General features: G+C 33.0%; 1 protein-coding gene across 2 annotated transcripts; it reads right to left on the reverse strand.

Annotated features, from left to right (window-relative positions):
* Window positions 1–105: 105 nt before the first annotated feature.
* LOC149904248 (uncharacterized) lies at window positions 106–7,756 on the reverse strand. Of its 2 annotated transcripts, none has more exons than XM_090107964.1 (8): window positions 7,551–7,756; window positions 6,915–6,983; window positions 6,399–6,663; window positions 5,852–6,133; window positions 5,102–5,232; window positions 3,192–3,286; window positions 1,436–1,602; window positions 106–339 (listed from the first exon to the last, which is right to left on the reverse strand). In XM_090107964.1, exons 1-8 carry the CDS (start codon window positions 7,647–7,649, stop codon window positions 161–163), a joined length of 1,287 nt encoding a protein of 428 aa, XP_089964090.1. In that variant the 5' UTR covers window positions 7,650–7,756; the 3' UTR covers window positions 106–160. The 2 variants fall into 2 exon arrangements, with proteins under 2 accessions (XP_089964090.1, XP_089964091.1); XM_090107965.1 differs by lacking the exon at window positions 106–339 and adding an exon at window positions 437–563.
* Between the last annotated feature and the right edge of the window lie 7,194 nt (window positions 7,757–14,950).

A 14,950-nucleotide genomic window follows, 5' to 3' on the forward strand; every position in this document is an offset into this window, starting at 1 on the left:
TATACTGTAACCATTAAAATTTTTTTGTTGTAGTGTAGTGTAGTGCTCTATACATGGTTTATAATAAGTACAAGTAAAAAGAGTAGAATTAATAAAACAACCTCGTACTAAAATATAATTTATTTCAATCAATAAAAGAGGTAACAGATAAACTTAAACATCACTCTGGCTGCCATTCATCAGTGGCATCAGATCCCCACGGGTCTGTCTCAGACTCCGAACTAGGCACATTCAGTTGTAACGTTTTCCTTTTCCTTTTCCCAGTTACAATCAAATTCTGAACATTCCCATCGCTATCCTCACTTGAACTATATCTGCGTTTCTTATTTTTCCTTCGACCTGCCAGACAATTATTTAATTTTTTAGATTTTTCCTGATTTTGCCATGTCATAATTATAATTTTACATAATTGTGGGTTATCTTTAGTTTTTATGTAATTTGTTAGTATTCATAATCTATATCGACACTGTCCCCGTCGGAATCTTCCGCCTCTATATGATCGTCATATATATTGACTGTATTCGCTCTAATGTATATGTTTTTCCCATTTCTTTGTATGCATACTGGAAATAAAAATATCAACGATAACTACTTGTTTGTCTTATTTATTAATAAATACTTATACTTTATAATATTTTCTCTTTGTAATGAATAATCGCGTTTTAAATCTTTAACGGCTGATTTTTCAATGCTTGGATAAAACTTATTCGTCGAATAATGTATAAAACTACCATTTTAAAAACGTATTCTAATTGCCCATATTTGACAGTTTACATGACATTTTAATATTATCGTGTAATACTTTATTGGACGGATAAGTTTTATCCAAGCATTGAAAAATCGGCCCTAAAAGTCTTAAATTTCTAAATACTGGCGTAAAATTAAACTTGTAAAAATTAGAGGTTGGGAGAGTATTGCACCGAAGAAATCAGTATAGCAAAATTTTTACTTGTTATGAAAGCCTTGAATTCGTGATAAACATTGTTCAGCAACAATGGTGTGTCTACATATTGAGAAGCTTTTGGCAACACTGCGTGCAGAGTTGCATGTTGAAATATTCTCCAGAAATGTTAGTTAAATGTTTCCAGGAACATAGCATAATAAATAAAATAAATAATAAATAAATAAATATTATAGGACATTATTACACAAATCGACCTAGTCCCACAATAAGCTCAATTAAGGCTTGTGTTGTGGGTACTAGGCGACGATAAATATTATATTTAATAAATACAGAATATATAGATAACACCCAGACCCAAGAACAAATAATTGAGTTCATCACACAAATATTTGCCCTGACCGGGGATCGAACCCGGGACCGTCGGCTCAGTAGGCAGTTACTTTACCACTGCGCCAACCGCGTCGTCGATAATGTTCAACTGTTGTTCAACAAATACTACCACGAATCCACTTAAATAAACTTCATAATTACCTCTTTGATTAGCCGGCCGGCAAACCCCCGGCGGATGGTTATGTGTGTCCCAGTGTTTCTGGTCCGGTTTGCAACAACTGGCGCCATAGGGACATTCCCCTTTGTCCCCGGTGCCCCAGTCTGGGTCCTTGGGGTGACTGAATTGGGCCATGTGGAGCGGGTTGCGTCTGAAATGTCAAATATAACATTCTATACCAAGAAGCTTAATATCGCGCCTTTTATATTATACGCCTGTATGTTTTTTTATCCCTTTCACACCCACTTGCCAAGTTAGGTGTGAAAGGGATAAAAAACATACAGGCGTCATTCAACGTCATATTTTCTTGTTACAAGTTAATGTTCATACTGAAATCTCCAGTGTATTAGATATAAGCTTCCTGTTCTATACAAATTGTATTACCGTTGTATTAGAGCGTATATTGCCGTATTTTATTTAATTATTTAGGTATAAGTTTATTTAGATGCTTATGGAGATCTCCTTTGAAACAGAAGAAGAACTTCCTCAAATATATTATGTAATAATTTTATTTACTACATGTTATTTTATCATTTAGATTGTAGTACATTTTAAAATGTACCTTACACAAAATTGTAATTTACTCTTGTTCTGATAAAAGATATCAAGGATTTAATGTAGTAACTGGTGTATGTCACTAGACATACCAATACGTTTTTTTTTGAAGTGAAAACTTCCTTAGCGGCGTTGAGCACTTTTTCTGTAATGGGTATAAAATCTTAAACTCGCGTCAGGACACGTGACCTGATCGAAAAAGCGTAAGACGGTATCCACCATTCCAAAATATCAAACATGCTCAACGTTAATAATCAAGTTTTCACTTCTGCCGGCATTCCTGGAGTGCAACCCGTCTTTTTTTTTTCTAGAAAATGATATTAAGATTTTAGTTATAGGTCTACCAGAATCTGATGGCATATTTATATTTAAGAAATAAAAGATTTTTATGTGGCAACTTATTTGACAACTATCAAATTGGATGTCAAATTATTTGTCTTTTTTGCAGTTGATGAATAATTTTTAGGATTTTGACTAAAAAAACTTCGGAAATGTCGAAAAAGCCGCTGCGATCACAAGCAAGAGGTGTTGTTTATAATGTGTATAGAAAAACATTCGATGAAGAAGGGTCAAACACATCACAATTTTCAATTTTAAAGATTTTATTGGTAAATTGGACTTACCCGTTTTGATACTATAAATTAAAAAATATTATATGTAGGTAACTATAATATTGTTTGTTGATTAGAATATAATTTTATGAAAACTTATTACAGGAGTTTCCAATACGGCTATTCGTCAAGTCCAAGCTGTCCAAGTCAATTTTATAATGTGTGTCTGTTAATACTTACGAAAATAAACATAATTTTATTTTATTTTTATTTTATTTTATAAAAAATTATAAGCAGTTTTGATCTACATTATCATTATATCGATATTTTCACATGGCATACTGGTAATGAATATACAAATATAGGTATGTGTAAATAATAATATGTATTACCTGTATAAAAGAAATTTGTATAATTGTATAGTTGTATTATACATGTAAGTATGTACTTACATAATATTAAGTGGATATCTCATTATTAAGTACAGTATTGTCCACTTATGTAATGTGAGTAATGATATTGAGGACAAAATAAAAAATAAGCAGTATCAAGATCGTTCAGTCCATTTTCCCTAGGGTTGCACACTCAAAATTTTGATTTCCCTAATTGCCATCAGATTCTGGTTTACCTATACCTGTAACATCTTGCCCCATAATAACATCTCTCCCTTAGATTGTTCTGTGGCTTCTGTGGTGATGGCGGCATGGCATTATTGCTTGCACTTGCATTCTGTAATTAAAACATGTAGATGTTGTACAATAAAATAAGTATATACAGTGCGACACAAAAGAGATGAAAATAAATGAGGGCGCCACCGTCGCTCATATAGCAACACTGATACTGCGACGCAAGCGATCTTGATACTATAGAATAAAAATCCAAAAATCTATATATATAATCTAAAATCAATACCGCGATTTAAACCGTTATAATTGTTTCATTGTAGCAATAGTGTAAATTTAAGACAAAAATACATTAGTATTTTAATTGACCTACCTAGGTCAAATTTTACTTAAATGTATTTGGAATTAGTTATTTTATAAAAATCGGTCAAGTGCTTAGACTGCAGAGGCGCACATAGAATCAAACATACAAACAAACAAGCATACATGCAGCTCAAACACATTACCCTCTTTCTGGGTCCGTCGGGTAGAAAAAAACAAGGCGATTTGAAAATCACATATTTTTATTTTTTTTGTAGATAAACTTTGTACATTAATATAATTCATCAAAATCTAAATATTCTACTCCTTCAAAGGACTGATCATCACTCTGTTTCGAAGTACTGGCAAGAGGGTACGGGGCATCTTCAGTATCTGTAAATATGATACAGTAAATATGATTTTTTTTCTTATGGTTTGATTGATTAATAGATAGATAGCTGTATGAAAACAGTTATCACTATACTATGTAGTAAAATCTAAACTAGGTACTTTATTTGAGGCTGGTTGGATTGGATATAACTTCTTGACTCAAATTGTGCTGGTCGCACTATAAAAACTAGTTTTTGTTTACATACAAATAACCTCAAATTAAATTGCGAAAACGTAATAATCGCCATACATACATAAATTAAACACTCGTCACTAATGGAATATTCTATTTTACGAAGTACTGAGCAAAAATAAATGGAATCTCACCGGTATATTCTGCTGTACGTTTGTAAACGTTTTCCAAATCAGTCAATAAATTTCCAGCTTGAAATTCGGACAAACACCGAATAAAAACTTTATACACCACATCACGGACACCGCTACGTTTAACCTTTTTCATGATGTCTCCTTTTTTATTTAAATTTCTTGTTCTAAATAACAATTTTATCTCAATAATTCTCCACTTCACGAAAAAAACAACAAATTTTTATTCAACTTGACAGCTACATTGCCAATTCAGGGTTGCCAGGTTATGAAAAACGAATTAGTTCCAAAATAATTAATTTCATCTCTTTTATGTCGTACTATAAGTAGATTGCCTCCATCTTTAATAATATAAAAAAAATGTGTGCGTGTATTAGTGTACACACGTAAAAAGTGAAACTTCTTTATGACCTTATTTTTCAAAAAATAATTTACTATATGCACTTTACAGAAATACGTATAAGAATAAGATGGCGCGTAACGGAAAAATGTCACGCGTAACGAAAAATTTTACACTAAATTTTTTTCCAACCCCGATAAAGAAGTTTCACTTCAAAAATAGTTTGACAATTTGATTTTCCTATAGCAATAATTAGTTATTTCACGATATTACGTGGCGTGTAGCGTATTGGAGACATTCAAAGAACAGCAAAATATTATGTTGTTCCAGCAGACGTCGTTCTGCCCCTTTTTCGTGTTTTCTTCTTCCTTGTGCCTTACCAAACGTAAAATAAGCCGATGATTGTTCGAGCCGTTCGCGACTTTTACGCTTAGAAACACATTTAGCGATTCATTTTTATTACATAAGACTTTATATAAGCAGGAACCGGGATGCATTCAGATTCAACATTTATTCCTTAAAAATAAAAGTATTAAATTGAACATTTAAGCCCTATATAATATTCACCCCACTATCACTTGTGCCTGGTGTAACATCTGGTTCCTGTTTCACATCACTTGGCTCCAATTTGATTCTCTTTGCGTTTTCCTCTTTAGGACTATGACTCCGCTTTTGTGGTGATTTTGGTTCTTCTGTGTCTATGAATTACAAGATTTATTATACAAATAAATCTTATTAATGCTAGTTTTACAGATATGAATATGTCGCCATAAGATTTAAGAAACAGCTAAATTCTTAGCAAAGCCGATATTTATATAACATGTTAAAATTTGCAATCAAGCCATGTGCAATATCAAATCTAAACAGTGCTGTTAAACAGATAGACTAGGCTCTTAATGAAAAAACTGATGAACCACTTAGCTGCAACACATATATTGCTTCATTTTACTTGACATAATTTTCAGTCAACCATTTTTTACTCACATATTTTTTTCTTAAGATTTTTTACATGTATCCAACAATTGACTATCGAATGACCGTTGGCTTGGTTGGTAGTGGTCCTGCCTTCCAAGCCAGAGGTCGTGGGTTCGATTCCCACCCGGGGCAAATATTTGTGTGATGAACATAGATGTTTGCTCTGTGTCTGGGTGTTAATTATCTATATAAGTATTTATTTAAAAATTATATATGTATGTTTATCAGCCATCTGGTTTCCATAACACAAGCGAAAGCTTAGTATGGGATCAGATCGTGTTGTGTGTGAAAATTGTCCTGAAATATTTATTTATTTAATTAATTTGCCAAAACATACAATACCTGTTTCTGAAGTTTCCGGTCCTGTTTCAACAGTTGGTGCGTCTTGCATTTGTTCAGTTGCTTGTGGGTCTTCCACTGATGTGTCAATTTCTTTATTGATGTCTTCCTTGGAAGTGTCTTTTTCTTTAGTATTTGTGTCTTCCATAGATGTATCTTTTTCCTTAGTATTTGTGTCTTCCTCCAAAGTGTCTTTCTCTTTACTATTTGTGTCTGCAGATGTGTTATTATTTTTGTTATTTATATCTTCAGTAGTATTTGAGTCTTCATTACTCTTTGTCTGTTCTGTAAGGTCCGTTGTTTCATTGACGAAATTTACTTGTAATACATAAAATTCTGTTAACTAGGTCAAGATTTTTACTATTTTGGTAAGAATTGCAATAAATTTATATACTGATTGAATTGAATATGATCTAGAAGTGTTTTTAAATTCAGTCTATTTTCTTTCAAGTACCCATTTAAATAGAAAAATGAAGAGATTTATAAAATCTTAAAATATAATTCCATAGTTTATTCAACATGCATAAAGTAACATAGCTTTTAAACTTACGTAAGTCAATCTCCGGTGATTCTGGTTGTTCGTTACACACTGTTCCATTCGCAGTTTCGTCATAATTTTCTATATTTTCCTGTTCACTTATAGCTTCATTTTCAATAGCAGCTTCATCATTTGTTGTATAGCTAATAACTTCAAACCAAAGCGAGTCTGGCAATAAACCAAATCTATCGCCATGGGATAACTCAATTTCACAATCACATTTTAATACCTGTACATCGCTTTTGTCTTTTTTGTAGAAGCAAGGGTTTTGGTGTAGCTGTAATATTGAAAGGAAATTGTTAGAAAGTATTTTTTTAATAAGTTTTTAATAAGATATTTCAACTTTCTTGTATTTTTGAGAATTTAAATGAGATCTATTTTATAATAATTAATATTTACCCTAATACAAGTAATTAAGTTATGCTGAAAATATAAAATATCCTAATTCAACATAAAAAATAAAAAGCAATCAAACTAGTTTTTTTCTTTGTAAGTGTTATTTGCCTTAATAACGAAATGAATACTTACTGCCTTCACAATGAGTTTATCCTCTTTAACTTGAAGTTCACCATGTTTTCTAGATACTCTTTTATCTTCCTGCAATTAAACATGGGTTTTTCCGTAATGGCTGGTTCACACTTTGATTAGTGCGAGTGCAGGTGATGAGTAGTACTATGTGTGGACAGCGACTGTTTAGTGCGAGTGTTTAGTAGGCTGTGTAGTAAAGTGAATAGAAGCGTGTTCTATTTTTTTGCGAGTGGACTGCGAGTAGCCACGTCCCGCGCGCCCTCCCTTCCCCCTCACTCGCAGCGTGCCTGCACTCGCACTAATCACCTGCACTCGCAGTCAATTGGACACTACTCGCACTACACACCTGCACTCGCACTAATCACCTGCACTCGCAGTCAATTGGACACTACTCGCACTACACACCTGCACTCGCACTAATCACCTGCACTCACACTAATCAAAGTGTGAACCAGCCATAAGAAACAAGTAATAACTTGTTTTTAAGTAAACGTCGTAAAAATATAATACATTGCAATATTTTAACAATGGTAGTTTTATAACATATAGAATAACAAGTTTTTATATATTAAATACTTTTATTTCTCTCCCGTGTTTTTTTTTTTTTCATTAAAGGGAAAATTAAAATAAACTTACTACGTTCAAAAGTTTGCCCCTTCCAAATATATGGGTTCCAATGGAGAGAGTTATTTTAGTAGCATCCGTAGAATCTACCTTCACGAGCTTAATAACCATTTTGCTTCTTATTATTTTTTTGAATTAGTTACATCGGCATAAATATTAGAAATTAACGTTCAACACGGATATGCTATATACGTTTTTCTATAATTGTGTTTACGGCTTAACGCCTGTCAAGTGTCAATAAGACAGTATAGAGTAATAGACAGATGACAGTCCGCCAATGATACAGATAAATAACTGACTAGAGTACAATCGAGTACAGAGTAAGAAAAAAATCCAAAAGTGCACGCCTCATAATTTTTTTTTAATAAATATGTATTTATTAATTATTATTTTTGTTTATTTAATAACAACTAAACCACATCGAATCAGACCCTGAAAAATGAAAGGGTTCTATTCCTGAGCATACTCAAGCGTAAGAGAAAAAAAAAGACTCGATTAGTAAAGTATTTCGGTCGCTATCGTGTTAACAAGAAAAAGGATCCGCACATACAGACACACGGACGTCCAAGACAGAACTTTTTTAAACTGTTTTTTAACTAGTTTAAATAACAAAAATGACATCAAAAATATCATGAACGTTAAAAATCTCGGAGCAATTATCAAGCCTGGAGAAGTAACAATTAATTGAACAATAAAGCACTAGTTTGGCCTTTTTGGCTTATGGCAAAATATCATGCGAAAAAAGAGGACAGATATATGTCAGTTCGACAGTTTGAAATGACATGTGCCCATGTCAATTTGTTTCAGTGACCAGTCTGGTCACGGACGCATGGTGATTTTAATTATTATTTTTGAAGTGAAAAACGAGTGTTTTAGTTTAATTTGTTATTATAAGAAAAGAAAATTGACTAAAGATAAAATGGCTTGTGTTGCTTACGGCTGTAAAAGCCATAGTAGTGGGAAATCGGATGAAGATAGGAATTTATCATATCACAGGTTAGTGATTTTGATCAATTTTTGGCTAATTGTATTATAAATCAGTGAATTTACGTTATTTTCCAAATCATCTATGTTTTATCTACCCTTGATCATTGAAATGAAATCATAATTAGCTTCTTTTTGAGAGATAATGCAAAATATTACTTCCATAGTGTTGTGCAATTATCGATACTTTAATAGAAACGAAATATACGTACTTTGCTAAGGTACTTTGACAATGACTGCTTTAAATCAAATAGGTTAGGAGAAAAAAGTTATTTAAGCATGGATTATTGTTATTTGTAGGTTTCCGGCTTGTGAAAAGTTAAAAGATGTTTGGGTTAAGGCTATACACAGGGCAAATTGGAAGCCTTCAAAATATTCTCGGCTTTGTTCAAAACATTTTGGATTAGACTGTTATTTGGACGGGAAGAAAAGGAAAGTGCTTTGCAGAGATGCTGTGCCAACCATATTCGAACATTACCCTACTTACTTACAGAAGGTACTGTATCAAGTCAATTTATATATCCACAATTAAATTAGAAATAGTTATGCGACCCTTGTTAATGTGATCTATCACTTTTATATTTTTATATTTTTACTAGAACCAAAAACAAGGTAAGACTGTACATTATAGGGCGTGGAATTTAGGGGTAATGGGGGGTGGAGAGAGGGGGGGTGGGTACTAGGAACTTCCCCTGTAAAGGGGGGGGGCGCGGAAATTAATAGTTTTCGAGATATTTACAAATGAAGTTTTTAAGGTTATGTTGGATTGTTACCACTTTTTGTTACTACTTATAAATAATTTACCTACTTTTTTGTTTCGTTTCAACTCATATATAGCCCAGCTCTTTTTTATTTATGGTGATTTTCTTTTTTAATTCCAGGAGTCTAAAAAGATAGCCAGAAACAAAATCATCGATTCTCAGAGAAAACTTCGACGTATCAGCAATCTTCAGCCTGGTTTAGATGCACCATCAACTTCAAGTAGTTCACATGCACCATCCGTTGTTACTGAATCACTTACAGAGATACGCATCGATGACACTCCTCGGAAGAAAAAACTTAAGAAGATTATTGTAAAACAATCTAAAACAAGCTTAGAACGTCTGAAGAAGTTAAAAGCTTTGCGGCAAAAGTGCAGGAGATTAAAACGCATAATAGTATCACAAGAAAATGTAATAAATGAGTTAAAATCCAAAAATTTTATCAATGATGAAACAGCTCAGATTTTAAGTACTATTGGGGGTGAAAATAAGTACTTTTTACAAAGATACATTGATAAAAAAAAAGGTCACAGTCTACCTCGAGAATATTGCCCAGAGCTAAGGAAATTTGCAGTGACTCTAAATTTTTTGTCTCCTCGGGCATACACATACATTAGGCAACAGTTTGATAGTGCGTTACCCCATCCAAGTACTATTTCCAAATGGTACAAAACTATAGACTGCATGCCCGGTTTCACTGCTGAATCCTTTGAAACTATTAAACAGAAAACAAAATATGGTAAGAAAATATACTCTGCACTTATAATTGATGGCATGGCAATCAGAAAAATCATTGAATGGGATGGCACAAAATACTACGGATATGTTGATATTGGTAATGGGTTAACAGGTGATGACATACCTGTAGCTAAAGAGGCAATAGTATTTATGCTTACAAGCTTAAATGAAAACTGGAAAATTCCTCTCGGATTCTTTCTGGTGGATAGCATAACTGGAAATCAACTAGGTATACTAGTGAAACAATGTATCACTCTTTTGCGAGAATGTTATGTCCATCTTTGCTTTTTGACTTTTGATGGTTTGCCAGCCAATTTATCCATGGCTACAAACTTAGGTTGTACCATTGATTTAGAAAATTTAAAAACTATTTTTAAATATCAAGATTCTGAGGTAGGTATTTACCCTGACCCGTGCCACAACATAAAACTTATAAGAAACACATTAGCAGAAATGCAAATGATCGATGAAGATGGAAATACTATTTCATGGGATTACATTCAAGCTCTTAACGAGTTACAAATGAGAGAAGGGTTTCATGCGGCCAACAAAATGAGAAAACAACATGTACTTTTCCAAAAACAAATAATGAAAGTACGATTAGCGACTCAACTTTTAAGTGCATCTGTTGCAGAGTCTCTTGATATGTGTCGTGAAAAAAACATACCGGGCTTTGAAAATAGTGCAGCTACAGCAAGGTTTATTAGGGTTTTCAATGATTTATTTGACATTTTAAATAGTCGCACCATGAAAGCGAAAGGATGGAAAAGACCAATCGCTGACTTTAATTGTGAGGATGTATGGAAATTTTTTGAAAATGCAGAGAAGTATATTAGAAACCTCAGATTCGCGGACTCTACACTGGTATTGAAGTCGAGGAGAAAAACCGGGTTCTTAGGTTTTATCATTTGTATAAGATCTATACGACATATATACGATCTTCATGTTTCGCCCAAATCAGACTTTGAATATCTAACTACATACAAGATCAGTCAAGATCACCTTGAACTCTTTTTTGGCGCTATTCGTGCAAAAGGTGGGTTTAATAATAATCCGTCAGTTCGCCAATTTATATCGGCTTATAAGCGATTGCTAGTCCACGCTCAATTCAAAAGCGACGGAAAAGGTAATTGCCTTAGTCTGAGCGAAATAAATATCCTTACAAGCTCGTCGTCTAATCGTTATATCAGTAATATAAATATTTCGACCGACAGGCAGAAAATGAATGATAATATTCATATTACTCAACAAGTAGAATTTGAAGATCATGATTATTTCTATGATCCATCGCGACTGACTGAATTCGCCGAAACAATAATAGAGTATATAGCGGGATTCGTCGTACGTAAAATAAAAAAAGTGCTGTATTGTCAAATTTGTTTAGATAGCCTAGAAAACTGTAGTGGAAACAATACACTAACTATTATTAAAAACAAAGGTGGATTATTATTTGCTTCACAGGATGTAATAAAAGTCTGTAAAACTGTAGAGAAAATTATAAAACAATATTTATCCATTGGGTTAAAACAAATAGGACTTCCACAATATATGTTAACTATTATAAGCAAAACACTGCTAAACTGCGATCGTTTATTTGGAGATTTAGTTCCACATAGCATTAATCAATGGAATGTAGATAATCACAGGATATTATTGATAAAAGCCATAGCCGAGCAGTATTTAAAACTAAGAATACATTATATGACAAAACAGCTGATACAACCCGAAGAGCGAGTTCGTAACTTTTTAAATAAAACTATCTTATTTAAAGGACAATAAACTTTTTTAAACGTAGTCAGTGTATCAATCCGTCCGACACTCAAGCGACAGTCCAAGCCGAGTTTCGAGATCCCCGTCAAGAGGGGATGCCCTTTCACATGACGCTACCAGGGTAAACCTTTAGTTCACACACTCGCGTTAAGATGTAGAATCCCTTCTGGCTAACATCGATTTAATTCCTTCATCCCCGTTTTTCCATCGATCGCCGAGACGCACAGACTCTAGGCATCGCCATATGGTGGACGTTCCATGTACCCGGACAAAGCGGTTCGGATCGACATTCTTCATTCGAACCGCGAGAGACTGGAACATGCTTCCTGAGTATGTATTCACCGACGAGTACAATATGGGGGTCTTAAAGCGAAGAGTGAACGGGTATCTTCTAGGGAAGCGCGCATCATAGGCCACATCTCAGCTTACCATCAGACGAGATCGTGGTCAAGCTCTTCTCTATCATACAATAAAAAAATAAAAAAAAATCGAGACACCACACCAAAAAAAAGTGTATCAGACGAACAATGGACGGCAATGTAATTTACTTGGAATTTGGATACTATTAACAATTTATGGATAGATTATAATAGGCATGACGAAAGATTTTGAAAACCTCTTCCATAATGTGTGTATATGTTTATTAAACAAGAAAACCCCTATATTTCGCTAATATACTTAAATTTAACAAAGAAGAAAGCCATTTTTCAAAAGATATTTATTAACTGTGCCAAAACAGCTCACAGGTGTCATGGCGTAGGCGTGACGTCACTCTTACGTAAATACGTAATTATCTGTATGCATAGCGATATTTAAATTAACAAATATTTAATTATTAAGTGTTATAGAATCTAATTTCAAAGTTTATAAGTGGTGTGCAGTATTGCAATGTCTATCTACTTAAAAATAATACCCAAAAAAGTGTCAGTGATTGTTTAAAGCGAGAAAATAATATGAAATGATTGTATAAATTTGACGCAGAGAAACCCGAACCACATATTCGTGAATTCGAAATTATATTTCTGTTCTGAGTCGATAAAGCATACGTGAAAAAATAGAAACTAAATAAAAATGCGTATTCTCAACATATTCATAACAACAAAATACACCTGTCGCGAAGTTGTTTACATAGACGTGACGTCACGCGTGTTTCAGTCAAAATGGCCGACTGCAGAATTTCAATGTTTTATTTTATTGATAATCTCGTTAATCTTAATGTTTTTAATATTTCTAAGTCACTATTTTTAATTTATTTATTATACGTTTTCCCTTAAAAACACTAATTCGATCATTTATGGATACTGTCGTCATGCCTATTCTGTGAGTCAGATTATATATGTACTAATGATTTTTACAAGTTTACGGTGGCATGTATTTTTAATAATAAATATCATAATTTGGTTTTTAAGTTTCAAATTAAAATTTTGTAAAAAAAATGTATATTTGTTTTATTTGAAGCAATTTATTTTTAACTAGAGGTGCCTGTGCGACTTTGCACACGTGTTCTCAGGGAACAAACAATTTCTTTCCCATGGGAATGAGTTATTTTTCTATAAGATTCTATAAGATTGATCCCATCTGATATGTTATTCTAAAGTTTAAACTATATTATTGTAAAGTTTAAAAAAAATCATTCAGTAGTTTTTGCGTGAAAGAGTAACAAACATCCATTTTTAAATATTTTCGACTTTATAAGTAGGATACGATTATTAATTTGTAAGGAAATGAAACCCTAAAAACAACCTAATAATATTTTTTTATAAATATGTATCACCATACGAAATCCAGGCCAGGCAAAATCAACACATTATGCCATAAATGGCGTAACGCCATAAATGGCGTGCAAATTACATCAGCTCCGCAACATTATTTAAGATTAGAAGAACATTATTTCACTCACATCATAAAAGGTACATATTATAATAATATATTCAATACTCAAAATTAAACATAACATAAATCAAGATATTTATGTCTCTTTACAAAAATACAAATTTCATAAATATGCACGGTAAGGTTAACAACTTAAGTTTATATAGCGGTTTACAAGATTCATACGAACCTACACCACAAATTATCTTCAAGCAATTTTATAACTCAATTTTTTATTTATCGATATCTTGATTATCGAAGTGGCAAGCACTACCTTTTTAGAACAAAAAGTGACTACATGAGGATTTGAATGCCAAGCCGATAACAGGGTGTTGTCTCTTTCTATCGCATTAATTAGGGTATTGAATAAAAGAGAGCCACTATATAAGAAACGTTCAATTAATTGTTACTTCTCCAGGCTTGTTAATTGCTCCGAGTTAAAAATAGTGTTTTTTCTTAATATGTGTGTGTATGTATTATCTTAAGCGTCTTATTCACGGTCCATCTTGACGTACGTCCCGCCAAGGTCATACACGATGCACGATGCAAAACGACAGTGAATAGCGTTGACGTACGTCAATAATTATTATTATTACCTTGCTGGATGTGCACGACCAACTTTTCATCCAGCAAGCACCCCCACCACCGCGAACGTCGTGCAGATGGACAGTGAATAGCGCGGACGTACAGCAGATTAGTGTTGCCAACAGAAATTAATGTAAATACTTGGAAACGTGGCCTATTGATATGATTTTTTTGTGATAACTTAGTGAGTACATGAGCAAGCAAGAAACGGTTATTTTTGATTTTTATGTACACAGGAAATCCTAATTATCACTTTTGGATCAACCTTGTACACATGGACAGACAGTTATTATTTTAAAAGAACTCCAAGGCGAATTGTTGAATAACACAGATTTTATGCAAAAGTCCACTGCAGAAAAATGGCAATTTATTTAAAAAAAAATATCTTGACGAATTTGTTTGTTTAAAAAAAATGATTAGCTATGTACTCTCTGTTCCCGCCACTTTAGCATTTACTGAAAGAGTCTTTTCGGTCATGAATGTGAAGTGGCGGGAAGAGAGAAACCGAGCTTCATTAAAAATTAATTAAAAATGAGCTCTTGAAATATATAAATTTAGATTTGGAATGTTTGGATTCATATAATTCATTTAAAAATAATGAAAAATTCTTAGTTACTGCAAAAAGTACAAAAAAATACATTTTTAAAAATATTTATTTACTCTTTATTTACCTCCTTTAAAATCAGATATACTCTATTTCTT

The sequence above is a fragment of the Colias eurytheme genome, chromosome 12, assembly GCF_061535395.1.
Source record: "Colias eurytheme isolate Ceu_HAF_F1 chromosome 12, ilColEury1 Martin Lab GWU primary, whole genome shotgun sequence".
Taxonomy (NCBI): domain Eukaryota; kingdom Metazoa; phylum Arthropoda; class Insecta; order Lepidoptera; family Pieridae; genus Colias; species Colias eurytheme.

Bases quoted from the DNA above. Each gene is read 5' to 3' on its own strand.
- LOC149904248 (XM_090107964.1), bottom strand. From the start codon at position 7,649: ATGGTTATTAAGCTCGTGAAGGTAGATTCTACGGATGCTACTAAAATA. The intron at 3,287-5,101 runs GTGAATATTATA...TTTTAATTACAG, and splicing joins CAGGCACAAGTGATAGTGGG to AATGCAAGTGCAAGCAATAA. The intron at 1,603-3,191 runs GTATAGGTAAAC...TTGACATTTCAG, and splicing joins TATGGGGCAAGATGTTACAG to ACGCAACCCGCTCCACATGG.